Source organism: Pimephales promelas, chromosome 1 (genome assembly GCF_988280905.1).
Source record: "Pimephales promelas chromosome 1, fPimPro1.hap1.1, whole genome shotgun sequence".
Lineage (NCBI taxonomy): Eukaryota > Metazoa > Chordata > Actinopteri > Cypriniformes > Leuciscidae > Pimephales > Pimephales promelas.
In genome coordinates this window covers 25,065,049-25,083,206 of record NC_142769.1, presented here as the reverse complement: position 1 = coordinate 25,083,206, position 18,158 = coordinate 25,065,049, and the positions used below count along the sequence as shown (strand labels likewise).

Here is an 18,158-nt window from a genome sequence, read left to right as displayed (position 1 = left end):
GGAAAATATTGTAACTTACAGGGTTAGTTTTAATTACTGCAGTTTGATTTCGTTCGGCTTCTCTGACTGATATAAACACACACACACAACGTTATAGCTCTCTGAAAGACTCTGGAACACGCAGATGTCGATCAGCTATAACGAGGTATTTTTCTGGAAATAAGGAACACGCTTAATTCCTACCTTATTGTAGTGTGAGGTTTTATATCTTATGCAGGTATAAAGAAAACAAAATAGGCGACAGACTAGACTTCTCAGCTTTCTCTGAGAGCTTCACTCACAGATAACAGTAGCAGCAACATTCAACGTGCGCGCGGCGCATACGTCACACACAGACTCGTGGAGGTTCGGATCTCGCATCCGCAACCAAAAATGAAAAGATAATTTCTTGATATATGTTCACAATTTAGGTTGAACTGCCCGCATTCTCCACCAATATGTAGCAAATGCAACATATAATAATATACATAAAATGTATTAAAGGGGGCCGAAGGCCAATTTAGCTCAAAGGGAAATGATTCATTGATTTGCAATGAATCTATGGAACCGAATCACTGAACCGAGCAAATGACTCGCTTAGAGTTCATTTGAACGGGCCGTAATTATAACCAAATCTATAGTGAAACACTATGTCTTAGCAAGGTAACTTTAAATCGAACAGTACAAGACATTAAATGTGCAAACACGACACAAGAAGATTTATCTTTTCAAATATATGGACACGACTTTATTAGCTATTCTAAGCACAAAACTAAGGTCTAAACATAATCACGCACACGCACACACACATTCATACAGTCGCGAAAGGGAAAGAGTGAGTTGGAAAGAGTGAGAGAGAAAGTGTCAACTTTCTATATGCACGTAAGACATAACCTGAAAGGACCACCAAGCATTAATTTGAACCTTCATTTCTTAGAGAGGTTATTCAATTAACATCAAAGCACCAGTTCAGTTAGAGCCTGGAGTACTTGCGCTTTGTAGTGGCTGAGGGAATTCCCTTTGTCTGCGTCGCGTCGAAGGGGGGTTTCCCGGCCGGGTCCGTTGCGTGGTTTGTTGTCTTTGAAGTGCAGGGATGGAAGTTTCGCCGCTGGTCACGTGTGATTAGCAAGCGAATGAGAGTCTTTTCCAGTTCGAAGCGCGTTGCAAACTTAACTTTGAAACGAGACTTTTACGAAAAAGGAAATAAAGGAAAGAAATGAAAGTAAGACGAGTCGGATGGCTTGACTGAGCTGAATAGTAACCCTGATCTTGATGGGTTATTCGTCTGCGGGTCGAATTTGGTCTAGTCGATGTAGAAGCATGCGAACATGTTCTTTGTTTCAGAGATAAGCACGAACAGAACACTCTCTTGCTGGTTTTAGAGAGAGGCACGGACTTAACAGTTACAGAACTGAACGCACTGAACAAAAATCTAAACAAAAATCATCTGAAATCTTCTAAAATCTACAAAAATCTGATCATGAGGTCCTTTGTTCGGATCTTTAACTTAAACTCTAGTCCATCCTCCTAGAAACTTCAGGCCAATGGGTAATGGCATGATCTCAGGAGGTGGATCTACTTCTTTACTTATCATAATTTATGCATGGTCTGTGAGCTGGTCTCCAGCACTTAGCAGAGACAAAAGACCATCGTTTTAACCTTATGATAATTATAATCATAAAACAAAACCTTTTACGCAGATTTCAATCAAGCCATCTTTTGAATCACGAGAATACGGTTCGTTTAAGAGCAAACGAGGCATTCACACTTCTAATGGTTGTATAACAATTACAAGAGTTAATAGTTAACCACAATTACATGGTTATTATGTGATCTAAGCATAATAACACATGAAGTGTAGGAACAACAACAATTATGATTGGTTATAGGTCCAAGAATTGTTCTGTGGTGAGTTTATATGATTTTATGTGTGAGATCTTCGATCTCAATCGTAAGGTTACTGAGAGTTCAACTCGAAGGGGGACGAGGCAAAGGTGTTCTGTGGAACATCTCTGTCAGGGCATCAGAGGGGTCTTTGATGTGAGCGTCTCGTTCCACCATTTTGGAGCAGATTTGTCTTAGTAACATTACCATATTGACACGTTCGTCCTGTTTAGTGCCCCTCTCTTGGGCCTGTGGGGCAATAAAAGTCCTTATCTGCAGACAGCACGGAGTCGTTCCGTGACTCTGGAATGTGGGCTCCAGAACTTGGAGTGTTGAAGCCATGTGAATTAATCCCATGAGAGATTAATTTGATTAAGTTGTGTTTGATTCGCCTCGATTCTCTACAACTGTCTTTTGGACCTTGAACCGTTTGGTTCCCATTGAAGTCCATTATATGGAGAAAAATCCTGGAATGTTTTCATCAAAAACCTTAATTTCTTTTCGACTGCAGAAAGAATGACAAGGACATCTTGGATGACAGGGGTGAGTAAATTATCAGCAAAGGTTATTTTTAAAAGTGAACTACTCCTTTAACATTCTTTAATTGTTCTCCATCTAATTTTATTCAATGAATTTATATAGCTATATTAATGTACTTCAAAGATCTCTTTGCTTTTTTTGCGGTTCATTTATTTCCCCATTTAAAATAAATTTGCCTCACTGCTGGTTTTAGAGAACAAGTTTGGTTAATGCAGGTCAAACTAGCTCCTTAAATCAGTTTAAAGGTTTTCCTTTCACCAACGTTTTGTTTTAAATAACAGGAATACAATTTTAGTCACAAAAGGAACCGCTATACACAAGCAAAAACCAGTAACTTTCTCTTCTATGCTTCCTTTTTTTTAATAAAGTACACTACAAAGCATATTTTTGCCATTTGGAACAATAACACTTTATTTCTACAAAATAATTAAGAGACAATAAAGAAAAGAAATTAAAAAAAACCCGGAGACCTAACGCTTTTTAGAGCTTATTAGTTACAATATTAACCATTAAACTAGAGTGTTTCAAAACGAGAATGGTGTGAACTTTCAAGAAGAAAAAAAAAAGCATTTTGTCTGTGAACATGTTTGTTCTAAAACATGAGATAGAGTGAACAGAAAAGGTGCTGCTCTTCTTGTGTTATTAAATGTACAAGTGCTTTTGTGTTTGATAAACAAATTAAATCCCCCCAAAAATGCACAGGTTAAAAATACATTTTTAAAAGCCAACACGTTTTAGCACACATTTAATTCATTTTGCATTTCACTCGCACAACGAAATGAATAAAAATCTCTCAAGAGTAAACTTGTAGCAAAATCGAAGCAATAACGGAATAAATAGTTCAACAGTAAAGTGTGTCTGTGCATGTCTGCCATAGAGAAGCCTTCAATACAGGAAGGTGCCAAAGCTGCCCTTGCCATTGAGCTTGAATTGATTTCCCTGAATGGAAATAAACATTTTCTGTGAGAGTAGATTCTCATCAGCCTGCATGGCCCCTAGTGCTTTTATCCGGCTCTTCTGAAGCCCATGATTTTTGGCCGACGAGGCAACCGACTCTTGCTTGATGGCATCATTTCCCTCAGTGAAGTCTGGAGGGATGCATTGGCTATGTTTGATGGCTGGACACACTTCTTCCACCACAATGATGGGCACATCACAATCATCATCATCATCCTCGTCCATATCTGCCTCTGGTTTTACTTCTGTGTTCTCATCATATTCTTCCTCTTTCTCATCTGACAAAACAGAAGAGACAAGCTTCAGAATAGATTTGGTTTTAAATCGCTTTTTGGGAGCATTTATAATCTAATACTTCAAAGAAAATGCGACTCATAACTAGATATAATTGGGGGGAAAAAAAGTGTGAAGTATGTTTGGGTTTGAAACAACATGAGTGAGAGTGAATGATAGAATATACATTTTTGGGCAAATTATTCCTTTAATTCCTGACCAGAAAGCAAGCAGCTCAGAATGATACATCAATACCCAATGCTCTTATTCAACTTCACAGCGGAGAGCAATATGAATGGTTGTACTCAGACTGAAAATGATAGGGTACAATAAAAGGATGTGTTTGATACATCTACGACTCCTCTAAATGGAGGGGTTTTGCACTAAAACTGAACTCTGCTGTTTCTAGAAAAACAAATGACGCAAGGGACAATTGTAGTGTAATACTAGACAGAGACACTTTAAATTTCCCATATTTTGGGAGAAAAAAAAGAAAGAAAGTGTCTTTGGGAAAGCCAGCTGTTACACTACGAGCAGTGTAAAACTTTTTCTTCATGCATTGCTATAAGACTTATAAGAGGCAATCTATATACATACAACTATAACATAACCTACCTTTTCCTTCCAATATGTTTTATATCCATTCCATTTTTTAAATCCATTTAAATCTGTTCGTTCTGAATTCCAACTCTCAAACAAAAACTCGTCGACTGAAACTGAAATAACTGTCTTACATAAAAAGGAGTGCTATATCAACAATGCAGAATAGTCACTATGCCAATGTGTCCATTAGACAAAGGCAGATTGTTAGAGGCAGAAACAAAGGACACAGAGGGATAAGTAGGGTCTACTTGTATTTTGAAGCAGAGATGCCTTCTGCGAAGCATATTTCAGAAATTAAGCACAGTGCGTTTACAGCTGCCCTTCACTGAAAGTCAAGCGTATTTCCATTCTTTCCTTTTCTGAAAACGAAGCTGGCTGAGAGGGAAAAAAGCCAATCTTGCAGAAGAAAAGTACCATGGGGATGGCAGTCATTACGGACAGGCCTCCCAACAGCCCCAGGGGGCATTTTTAACCAAAATTTTATGCAAGCGAATATATTTTCACAGATATTACCGCAGCAGTAAGTAGAGCACTTTTCACATAGTCTGACTGATTCCTGCGGGTTCCTTCAATGAGCTATATAGGCTTGTGGTGTATGCAGGCACACACAGAACATTCACATTAATGGGGAGAGTGGTCGTGGCCTATTTAATTTGTGCCAAAGATGATGAGATGTGTGAAAGCAAAAAAAAAACAAAAAAAAAAAAACATCAAGGTTACAGTATTGCCCGATACAAAAACAAGTTGAAACATTTGTATATATTTCCCAATTAATTAAAAGAATTTCAGCTCTGGAGGCTTCAAACAGTAAAGATAGAATTGGTTTTGCCGTGTCAATTAAAACCCGAGTCGTCATTCTTTGCTCATGCAAATTGGATTTTCTTTCACAGAGCAGGAATCAGTGTCTTCTCAACATGTCAACAACACAAACCAAACTGCAGCCATGAAGACCATAGTATGACATTATGCTTATTTTTTTTACAAATCTAAATGGAGCAGGGCCGACAGCTGTGGGAATGGAGCAAGGCCGGTGGCATGAGTGATAATGAGCGTAATCTGCGCACCACACCGGTCTCAAGTACCACGGAGGAGCTCCGGAAAGATACGAGGAGGAGTGAAAACCGAGCAGGACGAGAGAGGACCATGTCTTGGACATTTATGTTGTGTTTTATTACGTTTATATGCAGTCGTCCATGACGGTCTACCACTTTACTTAATTTTATTGTTTGTTTATTTTTGGATTCAAATCCGTGTTTAACGTTCTCTCGTGCGTTCTATAGGACCGTTCGGAACGAACGTAAAGATTGAACGAACGTTTTGTCCTAATTTTTCCAAAGACGACATAGTGATTGCTATCAGGATATGAGACTTTCAACCAGCATAACAAAAAAAAAATTATGCATAGAATCACCTACTGCACCTTTAAAGCTCACTTGAAGGTCTTTGATAGATACCACACACACACACACACACACACACACATATATATATATATATATATATATATATATATATATATATATATATATATATATATATATATATATATTTAAATAAACTACTACAGAAATCAGTACAGAAATTACAGAAATCTATTTTTCATTTAAAAATCATTCAATCAAATCATTCGAAACATAAACATCTACAATTAAGCCTAAATGTAAAATAGCACTATTTGATATAATAACACAATTAAATATAGTTTAATCTTTGTTAAAGCTGTATTTTGTTGTTTTATTAACATTAATGACACAGACAAAAGTAGGAATATTAGGTCACTTTAAGACCGAATGCACGGACTGAAAAAAAACAAACATCTGGTTTCTCAACTGTTCACTTATGACATAACCGAAAGAATATATGCTGAGACCGGTATTTAGATGAGTTTTTTTAACATGGTTTTGTGTGCATGTGTCTGTTCAAGAGCAATGAAATGCAAAAGAATCAATTTTTGTGTTTGAATGCTATCTGAAACGAGCCCCTCTCTCTGTGCGCGCGTGCTTCAGGTGTGTGCACAGACAACGAGCGAGTCTCGACTTTCCCGAAAATTTTACTTTTTTGCTCCAAGAAAGAAAAGTAACACTACTTTAGAACCAAAAAGGGGGACATTTTCATTTAATGCGTGCAGCAATTTGTCTGCACAAAACCTGGAGCAGATGGTGGTGTTTATACATTTGCAGGTGTTGCAAGGTACTTCAAGATAACCGCTCTTAATGAACTAGCTGGTGTTAATTTGAGAAAATGCCCTGCTTCTGTTGAACTGAGGCGGCAGGAGCAGACAGAAGAAGAGAGAGGCACCTGCGGCATTGGGCTCTGGGGGCAGATCCTCCACAGTAGCGTCACCTGGCTTGACCAAGATAACGCCGTAGCCTTGATTGTTGTGGATCACGTTGTTCACCATGGTGATTTTGGGCATGGCATCCAACTCATCTGCAAAATCCTGCCAACGGGGAAGCAGAGGGTGGTAAACACACAGCATGCCTACACAAATGAACATGCACACACACACACACTCACATCTCTTTTTGGCCTAAGCAACGTGAGGTTGGGAGACTGAGGTTGGGAAGGTGCAGCGTGTACACAAATGCACAGAAGCTTTAGGAAGGTAGATAAAAATCCAATTATTCGGAGTTAATTACAGGGAAAAAAAAATCCTTTTGGGATGCTGCTACCTGTGTATGAATCTAATTTGCTCTTAGGTGAAACACTAACTTGAGAAAGCGATCACATACTTAAGCTCATGAAACACTTTTGAAGCTGATCTGCAAAATTTTCCACAAAGATGCGTCTACAACTGCAGGGAGATCACTGGCTTTCTGAGCTTTCCTCTGAACAGTGTGAGCATACTGACCTCTGGTGACACAGCTTAGAGCCATTACCATCAAAGACACCCCATGGCGGCCAGTGAAGTCCCTCTCCACTAACGCATTAAAGGAGCTAACTTCCCTGGAGGTCTTCTTAATGCATTAATCCACCAAGGACATTAATACGATACCAAGACAGCTCTACGGTTCGCCCAGGTAAAATACTTGCTGCTGCCTGGGCAACGATTAGCAGTAACCAGGAGCTAGACGGGCTAATCTATAGGCATTTAGAAGAGCAGAAGCTCATCCATCTTGCTCACCTTAATCAGGATCCCCTCCTTGCAGTGATGGATGCCGTTGCCCACCAGACTGCATACACTCCCAGGGTAGATCTCCACGCCAGCTCCCTGAAGCAAGCGCACAGTGACCATCAGAACAAACGATAATGGTATTAGTAAATGAAGATGAGGGTCTTTAGTGACATGGTTGGTGGTAAATCAGTCAAAGAATGCTGCTGGCGTGATCTTTCAGACCTGCATCTCATACTGTAATAACGACCGTAAAGGATAGATGATGGAGCTATACATTCAAATGGTAATACCCATTTCAAAAGTGAAGAAGTCATTTTATAATTTACGTGAGGTACCGTGTACCTGTGCATCTTACCTTGGAGCCGTACAGGTCACACATGTTCATGGAGAGCTGGGCCGCCGATCGCACAATCACACCTGTGGTCTCACACTGCATCACACAATTTTCCATTTCCAGCTTCCCCTGGCGAACACCTGATGAAAGATAAAGGGTGACAAATTGAAAGGACATTGGAGGACGGTGGCAGGAAGAACGGTTTCCAGGCACATATAAAGGTTGAAAATAGTGCTGGGCTACATTAAATGTGTACGCAATATAAAATTTAACAAAATTGACATCACAATGATTTAAGACGTTAGATTAGATCCATGATCTTGACTTGCGAGTATGAAAGGGTAAAGACAGATTTTTTAAATGCCATCTTTTATTTACACTTTAGCTGCAAGAATGGGAAGTTTTATGATAAAATTTTGGTTCAACAAAAAATAAATACATAAATAAATATCACAGTAAAATATTAAAATTAAAAAAAAAAAACTTTTTTTTTATTTTAATATATTTTAAAACGTAATTATTACTATGTAATTTAAGACCATATTAATGTGTAATTACTATTACGTGAAATAAAAAGTTGAATTTTCAGAATCATTACTCCAGTCTCAAATGATCCTTTATTATTATTAATGTTTCTACAAATATATTGTGCAGAAAAAAAAGCACATTACATATATTTCAGCATTTTTATATTTTGATAAAATAGAAAAGGTCAAAACATCAGCATTTATTTAAATCAGCATTTATAGAACTAGATTTTTATTGCATTTTAGTTCTTGCATTAAAATGTTTAAATCCAATTTGGCAACAATCTATATATATATATATATATATATATATATATATATATATATGAAGAGTTCAGATGCAAAAGCCTCTAAATGCCATTTGAAATTTTCTACAAGAATGTAAATTTTTATCAAGCTTGTATATTTAAGTTCAGTAATTTCACTTAAATGGCAATGAAGATTACCTATGAACACACACACACACACGTATGAAATATAGTGATACTTTTTTTTAAGCCATCACCCAGTCTTGATAATGCAGGAAATATTGTTTTGGAAACAAGCAGGCTATCTAGTAGATAATAAACATGCCTATTTCTCTGACAGGATCAGAAATCCCACAGGAAACAAACCTTTAGTGTAGCTGCACACGGGGATACAGATTTAAAAGCTCCCAAGGCTAAACATGCCAGAATGGCTCACCAATGAAATGACAAGGAAAACATAAGATGGCTTGTCACTGGCCAAATGAATGCACGTCAGGACTCGGGTGGATATACTGCTGCCCATTCAACAGCAGCAGTCCCTCAAGACAAACAGCGGGAAAGAGGAAAAAGGGACAGGCCAATTTTCTTTAAGACTCACACAAGATGCCTTCAATGGCGTCGCGCTGTATGAACTTTAGATTTGAGAGTTTGACGTTTGCCCCCGTTGACTCCACAAAAGAGTCACCCTTGTTACGCTTCTCGATCACCACCTCGTCCGGCAGACCGTATCCTGAGGGAAGACAGGGAGAGAAATTGATTTAGTAAAAAGTGCTTTTAAGTCCAACCTTTAGATATCTGGCAGACACTTATCCGAAGTAAATTATAAAAAACAAAAAAATATGAAAAAAAAGCAGCGAGATTGTAATGTTTATGTCTCTTTAAATAAAATAACTCCCTTGTTTTAAAACAGGCCAGTGATGGCATGGCATATTTTCGACAGTAACAAGAACCTGTTAAAATTGCACTCTTTGAATAAAACATTTTCTGAACCTGCATGACAAAAAACGCAGAAGGGAAATTGACAGGCCCTTAACCCTGATGGATCACTGTCATTTACCACTATGCCTACCATCCAGCAAAAAACATCTCATTATAGCAAAGCCTCTCCATAAAGGACCTAATTTTCTATGGAAATTAAACCGTCTCTCAGTCTAGACACATGGTTTCCAAGTAACAATGTGCCTAAATGACCATCAGCTATCGTGTTGAGTCTATAGCAGACTGATGACTGAGAGGTCAGCTTAGCACCATCTCAGTTTGAGATAGTGGTGGCAGGTCAGCGAGAGCAGCGGTTCAAAGCCGCAGAGTTTGACAGCCCGGCTTCATTACACACTGCTCTTTGACAGATGGTCCTGAAGCAGGTTTCTTCCAGTTTTCTAACAATGCTCAGATGAACTTCAGCACCCTGGTCAGCTATCACACACTTCCTTCAAATGCCAAAGGCTGAATATAGACCAATAAGGTCACAGCGCCATCCACACTTCTAAGCCTGCAGGTAACAAGAGTGGATTTGGTGGAAGATCTCACCATAATTGACAGCAGTGGGATGCTTTAAATGGGGAAAACACAGAATCACACATCATACTTCCTGCTTTACAAAACGCAACACTGTCTGTTGCAGGTCTCAGTGGATCTTTTTCACATTTCCAGGATTCTTAGAAGCGGAAGTAGATATAGTTGGGTATAATTATATAGTGGTAAGAGGAAAAAAATACCAAGAGATTGATTGTTGGCAAGAAGAACGAGCCCGTTTCTTTCGGGCCGTTGTATTAGATACACTCACTTTAAACTTTTTTTCTGTCATTTACTAAATAAAAAAGGTAATAACACAAGTTATAGTGTTATAAATTTACATTAATATTTAAAAAAAAATGAAAAAGAAAAAAAAAAACTATTAAAACTATTAAAAAAAACTAAAAAAACTATATATTTTTCACACACACACACACACATATATATATATATATATATACAAATAAAATGTATAGAAATTTACGCTGTTTACAACTGGAAATGCATCATCACAGTCATCACAGAAAAAAAAATCTATTAAAAAATCTATTTTTCACGTGAAAAAATGCGCCATCACAGTCTGTGAAAAAGGTCTTTATACTCTTATAAAACATGCGAAACAATTTACATCTCCTTCAAATAATCTCAGTGATAAAGCCGTAGCCTGAGACAGAGGCACATGTGACATTCTCGCTAAATACCAAAGAGTTATTTTATGGTAATCTGGCAGTGGTCTAATTGAGTTGCTCTTCTCCTGTAGTAGAGCCAGCAGCCGACTGTGTGTTATCTCCTCTTTCAAGGCTTCCCTGACGCTGTAGGAGGGACTGCCAAGCACACAAAACCTCCACATTTAAACAGGCCTCCAGGCCTCCTTTCCTCTTCCTCATCTGACTTCATCACTATCTGACTTTGCAGGTCATCCATTTGCATAAAGAGACCCGACCCTGACCCTGTGCTCTCTCTGCTCACTTGCCTTCACATTCCTCATGAATTAATTTCCGCCCCCCCCCCATCATTGGAAGATGATGGTTATTGTTCCATCAAGCTCAATTACCTCGGAGAGCTTCCTAATATCACACACCGATTGCAGTGTTCGTTTTATACAGGTCGAGGGAACCATATTGATAAACAAGGCATGGTGCCAGACTACTGTCTTACTGTTATGAAGCATGCTGTTTCACAAAGCTTTATTAAAGGGAAAAGAATAGTACAAAACACAGGTGATTGGGATACTTTTTTTGCATCCACCTCCAACTAAACCTCAAAGTACTAACTTCCAATCAATTTGGATGGTAAAGGTAAATGTCTCTGCATCAATGCAACTAAAACTGACCAAACCATTGATTTAGCCGTCACTAATGTCATTACATTTTAAAGTGATGGATCATATACATTCAAAATTGCTTGAAATTTGACATAAGTCTTAAGAATTACTTGAGCTTTCTTTCTCTTTTTTTATCATTTTGGAGCTTGATTTTCATTAAATTGATTTTCAAATTAACCCCTATTAGTTAACCATGAAATTTGCCAAAAATCAACACTATGAAAAAAGAAACATGTAAAACTGAAAACGTCTATTGTGGCTTCTTAGATGATCAGAGAAGTCTTGCACACATCACCAGAGAAGTCTGTAGTTTTCACCAGAAGGTTCAGTTATGACATTTTGATAAAACATTACTAGGTCAAAAACATTTTTAAAATTAACGTTTCAAAAAGATCTATTACATGGAGAGTCATGCGATTACCTTCAACCTCGATAGAGTCTACGAGACTGATGGAGCTGGTGATGATGTAAAGGCCCGGGCATATGATGACCACATCGCCCTCATAGCACGCATTGACCGCAAGCACCGGGTCACTGTGAAACTGGGATCAAAACACACACCACATTAGTCAAAATCTTCTTTATCCTGAAGAAAAAAGCAATGAAAACTGAATTTCAATTTACACAGAGTAAAAGCTGTCTGACACACACACTTAAGTGGGGTTGAACAGAGGCATGCGAGCACACACACATCTACACCATTTTAACAAGTTCTTGAGGGACAAACTGGCTCACAGAACAAGAGAGATCAAACATGAGCTAGTACATGAACACTGCGCACTACTCGAGCAGAAGATGGAGAAGCGAGCACATGTACGATTTTCCTCAAGTAGGGGCACAAATTACTCACTGAGACTTAGCAGGCATAAAATTATACCTACCACAAGTGAAATCAATGATTAATTTTTTTTGTTTTTTTTAAGAGCTCTGAGGTGGCCAGAGCACTCTCACCCAGATATTAACCTTTAAGAGGTAAACCCAAGAAATTAAAAGACAGTGATCAGAGGCGATGGGAGACAGGGGCATTAATATCAGCATTTGTGCAGGATTTGCTCTCAACCTCCCTTGTCTGAAACTACTTTATTTAAAACGACCAGACCATCCCCCATCAGGATTCAGCTCTTTGAATAGGGGAAGTGACCTTTTCCAATTCAAATACCATATTTCCCACACAAATGCCCTGTCACGGCTTAAAACAAGAGCTTCTCCTATTCTTTCACAGTCCAGATGTCATAAAATCCCCATTTACAAAGCCAGTAGTACAGTTGAAAACAATACCCTTATCCTGAAAAGCTGAGCACTACATGGTCTTCTGACCAGCACGACAACTGTGCCGTTAAAAAGAGAAAGGGTTATACACACCTGCACTTCAAACTCTTCACTCGAATAGTGAGGCATCAGTTTGTCAGTTATCAAGCTTTGAAGCTGGTGAACTGTGGCCGAGGCAGATACCAAGTGGACCACATGGCCACCGGCAGGACGTGGCCCCTTCGCCCTGCATGACTGCTGACCCGAGTTCACCTTGTAACCCAGAACATACCTGCAATAGATAAGCAGGTGGTGTGGGTAGGCAAACCAAAGAACTAACAGGCACACATGCTCAAACACATCTGTTCAGATTAACACATCTTTGATCCCAGTGGATCTGAAATCTGGTAACAAGGAAAGACTGATGATTAATTATGGAGCAGCACGTATTGATCCAGAGGTTTGGAAAACGTAAAGAAGTCAATACTTCAAAAACCATGAATGCCTGACAGCAATATTAATCACATTTCTACTCATTATGTTTCTCTCCTAATTAACTTGGGGGTTGAAGAAAAAAATGTGGGCAAAAACATACATGACACCTCTCAATCTCAAACACACACAGCAGAAATAATAACCTGAGCAGTGGGTTTTCAATAATACGCAGCTTGCGCTTAAGTGCTTCCAGCTGCTCGTACATGCGCAGCCCTTCCACCATTGACACGTTGTCTTGTTCAGAATCGGAGTCACTGTTCAGGTCACTTCTCAGGCTGGAGAACTCCTGAAACTTCACAGAGCAGAGCGCCAGCACCGAGTGATACTCAGCGACAAGACCAGCTGGAACACGATCCTCCAAGATATCATAGTAACTGTGGAAAATACATGAAGGGACAGATGGGGGGTAAATGTGAGAGACAGAAAACCATAATCTTACTAAAGGTGATGACTAATTTCTGCATTGCAAGAGGCACCATAAAGAATTACATTCAAACTTAAGAAGTTCAGTAAAATAAGTCACATGTGTGCCATTAGACTCATTTAATTTGTCTGACATCTTCTCCACTATTGTTTATGCCAATGTGAGTTTAAAACTTGATCTCAAAGGTTGACTTCTAAAAGGAAAATATGTTTGCAGCAGTTCAGATATACAGCTGAGGGTTTGGTAACATGGAGATTTATAAACAAATTAAAGGATTTTAAAATCAATCCTGAAATTAATGGGCAGCCAATGAAGGGACCTCAGAATTGGGGTGATATGGGTGCTTTTACAGCTATTAAAAGGAATCTTAAAGCAGCATTTTGCACTAATTGAAGATGGGCAATTTGAGACTTTGAACACAGGGTGTTATGGTGTTGTCTTATAATGAACTGTTCATTATTGAGTACACACTGCCACCTGGTGGTCACAGCTCTTTTATAACTAAAGCAGTGCTTGGGATACTACTAAACTGTGTTTGTTCATGCTTAAGGGGAAGAGACAGGACACACAAAGGACACTTACAGCCTAAGACGAGGCTCCACACACCGAACAAAGTAATCAAAGTCATCATCCTCATCCTCCTCATCCCACTTCCTCCAGATATGCTTATAGAAAAACCTGTGGGGATTAGACAGAAATGTGCAAGAGTGAATGATGGGAGGGGAGGGGGAGAGAGACCGTGTGGGGGTAGATGTGACTAACAATGACAGGAAAACCTGCTTATCCAGTCAGTTTGGTATAACAAAAGGACCCTCATCAGATTCACAAACCAAACTCGTATACAACTGGGTCAATATTTGGATGGATGCACAAAATAAAGCAGAGTTGAATATCAAATGGCACATTCCATTAAATATTTAAACGTCCATTTCGCCTGCAGTACCTCACCCACTCATGGTCACTAAACCACACATGTTTGGAATAATAAGCTGGATAATTAACATTAAGAACAGTGCTGCTGGGTAGAAACTAATTACATGTAATCTGGATTACGTAATCAGATTCCAAAAATTAAGTACTTGTTATTAGATTATAAGACATTTTAAAATACTTGTAATCAGACTAGTTACTTTTCTACTGATTAGATGTTATTCTCACAATGACAATAAATTATTCATGATTCTTTGTTCTATTTTAAAATTTCCTTTATAAAAAAGCCTACTGTTTATATGTTCAGAAGGTCTTCCAGGTTTGTGGAATTGCACACAGACAAGATAATAGTGATGTGCCCATCACTGAAAACTAAGACCGACACAGCATTTGATCATAGATTTACAGAAATCATTTCACGTTTAAGAAGTTTTTTTCTCAAAGTTGCATATCTAATCAACTCCTGACACGCTAATTATTATTTGAATTATCACTCAGTGAGCCATTTAACCATGCATTAGTGTCTTTGGAAGGCATTAAAATTCAAATTCATATAATTTCATATTTGCATGTCATTTACATGCAACTTTTTTTGTCAGCTGAACCTCTTTGACCGTATATATTTACTTGAAGTAAGACCTTAGATTTCAAGTTAATAAGTTAGGTAAATAACAGTATTAAAGCTGCAGTCTGCAGTTTTTCCTCTTTGTCGCCATCTCTGTTCAAAAACTGCAATTGCAGTCATGCGTGGAATTATTAACTTTACATGAGTTGTATCTCAGCACAGAGCGGATGAATCCAATGTTTTGAGGAGAATGTACAGCTGTCGGTCACCGCATTGGTGTGGATACTGTCATTAAGAATCACAGATTCTACTTTTTGGAAATATGACAAACATAAGAATTTTCACCCAAAAATGTAATCTGAACAAGTCACATCCACTGATTAAATCCAACGATTGTTTTTCATATCACGTCAAACCGTGCAAATTATATTTTGTTCTCAAATCACATCATCATTGCGTGATTACATTTAAAGCCCTTCAGATACTTATCCTTGTTTTCGCATGGGTCTGGTTGCAGTCTCTTTTCCCAAATTATCAGTTCAAAGTCTTTATTATTTTACAACAGGTGAACCTCCAGTCTCCAGTTATCATTGATGATTGTCGTTTGAACCTTTCTGGAGCCGCCCTCTAATTAATGCGTTTAATTATATCAATTAGATGTGTGAGAAAAGGCTATAAATCTCCACCTCCAACATCCTCACAGGCAATATAGCCTACTAGCCGAGACAACGTCTTTATGTGTACGTAATGATGCAAAGACATGCTCGAATCTCCCGTGGAAATCCACCAGTACCAGCTTACCATTTTGAATCGAGCTAAGGCAAGCAGAGAGTTTTGAACAATGGCCGGTTATGTACTTACTCAAATTTATTTTGGATAATTTTTAACCCAAAAAAAGTTACGGACTGGAGCTTTAAGTCAGTCAACATTAAAAAATAATAAAAAATGATAATAAAATAAAAGTTCATTGTTCTCTTGTGTTGGCTAAAGGGATAGTTCACCCCAAAAATGAAAAATCCATAATTTACTGACCCTCAAGTTGTTCTAAAACTGAATAAATTTCTTTGTTTGTTTTGGCTGGATACAAAATAAGATATTTTATAACCAGGCCGCTTTGGGGCACCATTGACTTCCATAGCAGGGAGAAAAATAAATAAATTATACAGATTTGGAACAGCACAAAGGTGATTAAATGGGGGTGGTGAGGGCGCAATGGATAAGACACATGCCGTTGGTGTGAGAAACCTGGGTTCGAATCCACTGAGAGACACCAGTGTGTCCCTGAGCAAGACACTTAACCCCTAGTTGCTTGCAACCTCCAACATAGATAGCAATTGTAGGTCGCTTTGTATAAAAGCGTCAGCTAAATTAATAAATGTAAATGATAACATAATTTAAATTTTTGGGTGAACTGTCCCTTTAATGGTCACATGACATTGAGTTTTTTTTCCCCAAGGTTTCAGTATTCACATTCAAGCACAAGCACATGCGAAAGAACACAATACAGTACTCGCAAGCTGTTTTGTGTTTTCACGCATGCACTCATTCTCACATGGGGAATGTGGGTGGTAAAAACATGCAAAAACGCAGCACAGGCCCAATCGGGCAGTCTTTATTGAAGATCTCTGAAAAGGAAAATAAAAAATAAAAAAAAAACACTACTTTTAAAGGTTTAACTAACCTGAGGTGTTCCAGGGCCAGAGCAGTCTGATCAAAGTCCCCAGACTCATTGTAGACAACCAAGAGCTCCAGAAGAGGTACTTTATGAAGTGTAGCTTCCAGCAGGGACTTCATGGACTCTTCAGTAAGATCACAGCTTCTGGTCTCACACTCCATTGGTAGCACCAGCTCCACCTTTGCCTTTAGCTCCTTACAATCAACGTCCACAACCTACAACAAAAATCCTTTAAACATCCTTTTGCGTGTGAATGCTTCAATCAAAAGCATTGACCTTTTTGTTTCTTGACAGTAAATACCCAAAAAGCACTTGCCACCATATGCATCAATGAACTTACTTCAACCAGCACGTCAAACACGTCAGTGTGCCATATGGCCTGCCAATCACATGGCTCCACTATCTTCTCCAGGTACTCAGAGGTGAAGGCTTTTACTTCAGACGTTTTACAGTCACCTGTCAAACATTTCAGGCTTTTAAATACATTTATTGAATCGTGTATTGTTGTGGATGGCTTCAAAAATGTTTGAATTGTTACCAAGCATGTAATCTTGATATGCTTTGAATCTCTCATAGTACAAAAGATGATCTGTCTGGAAGGTGTCCGGCAGTTTTTCATGTCCTGGCCTCTCTGCTCGCCTTAAATGAGTATAGGGTCTTTCATCACAACTCAGATAATGGGTGCCACTGTCGTCGTCATCATCATCATCATCATCTTCTTTTGTCTGAAATAACTCTGAAAACATCAGCATTGGCAGTTCAGTAATTTGCTCTAATAAAGACCCACACAACCAAATGTATTTTGGCCTAACGTTATGTGACTTCAAAAAAAAAAGTCAAAGTCAAACGTGTGACATTCAATTAACTTTTTAGGAGTGTGTGAATGGCATGCTAACTTGACATAAATGGAGGAGTTGACGTTAAATGCAAATTACAACAAACCACACAGTCATATAGCATGTAAACATCACAAACCTTTAGAAACTCCATTATGTTTTGGTGTGATCTCAGTACAAAGAGTCTCTGTGTCTCTTTCCGTCTCTTGGTTGACATTATGATCATGATCGTTTTCTGGATTTTCGCTGGTCAGTTTGATGATGATTTCCACGCTGTTTTCGGTCTCAGCGTCTCTCATCTCCTCCGGCTTCGAACACGCAAGCTCTTCTGACATCACTAAAGCTTAAAACTATAATCTAGCTACAAAAAATATGAATAAAATGTATTTTGTTAAGTAGGTAAGCAGCCAACCGACGGTCGATCTCTACCCTTCACTTGTATTTTCAAAAATGACCGGGGCTGAGCAAAGAGCCCAATAAACTCACCGGGCGGGGCAAGCCGAAACATTCTTAAAGGGACAGTGCACAGTTAAAACCTCTTAAAGTCACCATGATATTAAAATTGACAACACTTGTTTTTTTATGGAATATTGCATGGAATATTGCTTCTTTTTTTTTTTTCAATTTGTGCCACTGTAATGTTTATGATTAACATAAAGTGTGGTTAACACAACTTATTAATCACAACT

At 38.4% G+C, this 18,158-nt stretch overlaps 1 protein-coding gene across 1 annotated transcript; it reads right to left on the bottom strand.

The window, feature by feature from the left end:
• Positions 1 to 2,789: 2,789 nt before the first annotated feature.
• On the bottom strand, positions 2,790 to 17,927 carry shcbp1 (SHC SH2-domain binding protein 1). Its single transcript, XM_039657614.2, has 13 exons — positions 17,609 to 17,927; positions 17,172 to 17,369; positions 16,974 to 17,089; positions 16,640 to 16,848; positions 14,046 to 14,141; positions 13,183 to 13,413; positions 12,659 to 12,836; positions 11,718 to 11,838; positions 9,059 to 9,190; positions 7,707 to 7,825; positions 7,361 to 7,447; positions 6,535 to 6,676; positions 2,790 to 3,638 (listed from the first exon to the last, which is right to left on the bottom strand). The coding sequence occupies exons 1-13, from the start codon at positions 17,802 to 17,804 to the stop codon at positions 3,289 to 3,291; spliced, it is 2,175 nt and encodes a 724-aa protein (XP_039513548.2). The 5' UTR covers positions 17,805 to 17,927; the 3' UTR covers positions 2,790 to 3,288.
• Between the last annotated feature and the right edge of the window lie 231 nt (positions 17,928 to 18,158).

Bases quoted from the DNA above. Each gene is read 5' to 3' on its own strand.
- shcbp1 (XM_039657614.2), bottom strand. From the start codon at position 17,804: ATGTCAGAAGAGCTTGCGTGTTCGAAGCCGGAGGAGATGAGAGACGCT. The intron at 11,839-12,658 runs GTGTGTATAACC...TTTTGATCCCAG, and splicing joins GTGAAGAGTTTGAAGTGCAG to TTTCACAGTGACCCGGTGCT. The intron at 6,677-7,360 runs GTGAGCAAGATG...CCCCGTTGGCAG, and splicing joins AGGAGGGGATCCTGATTAAG to GATTTTGCAGATGAGTTGGA.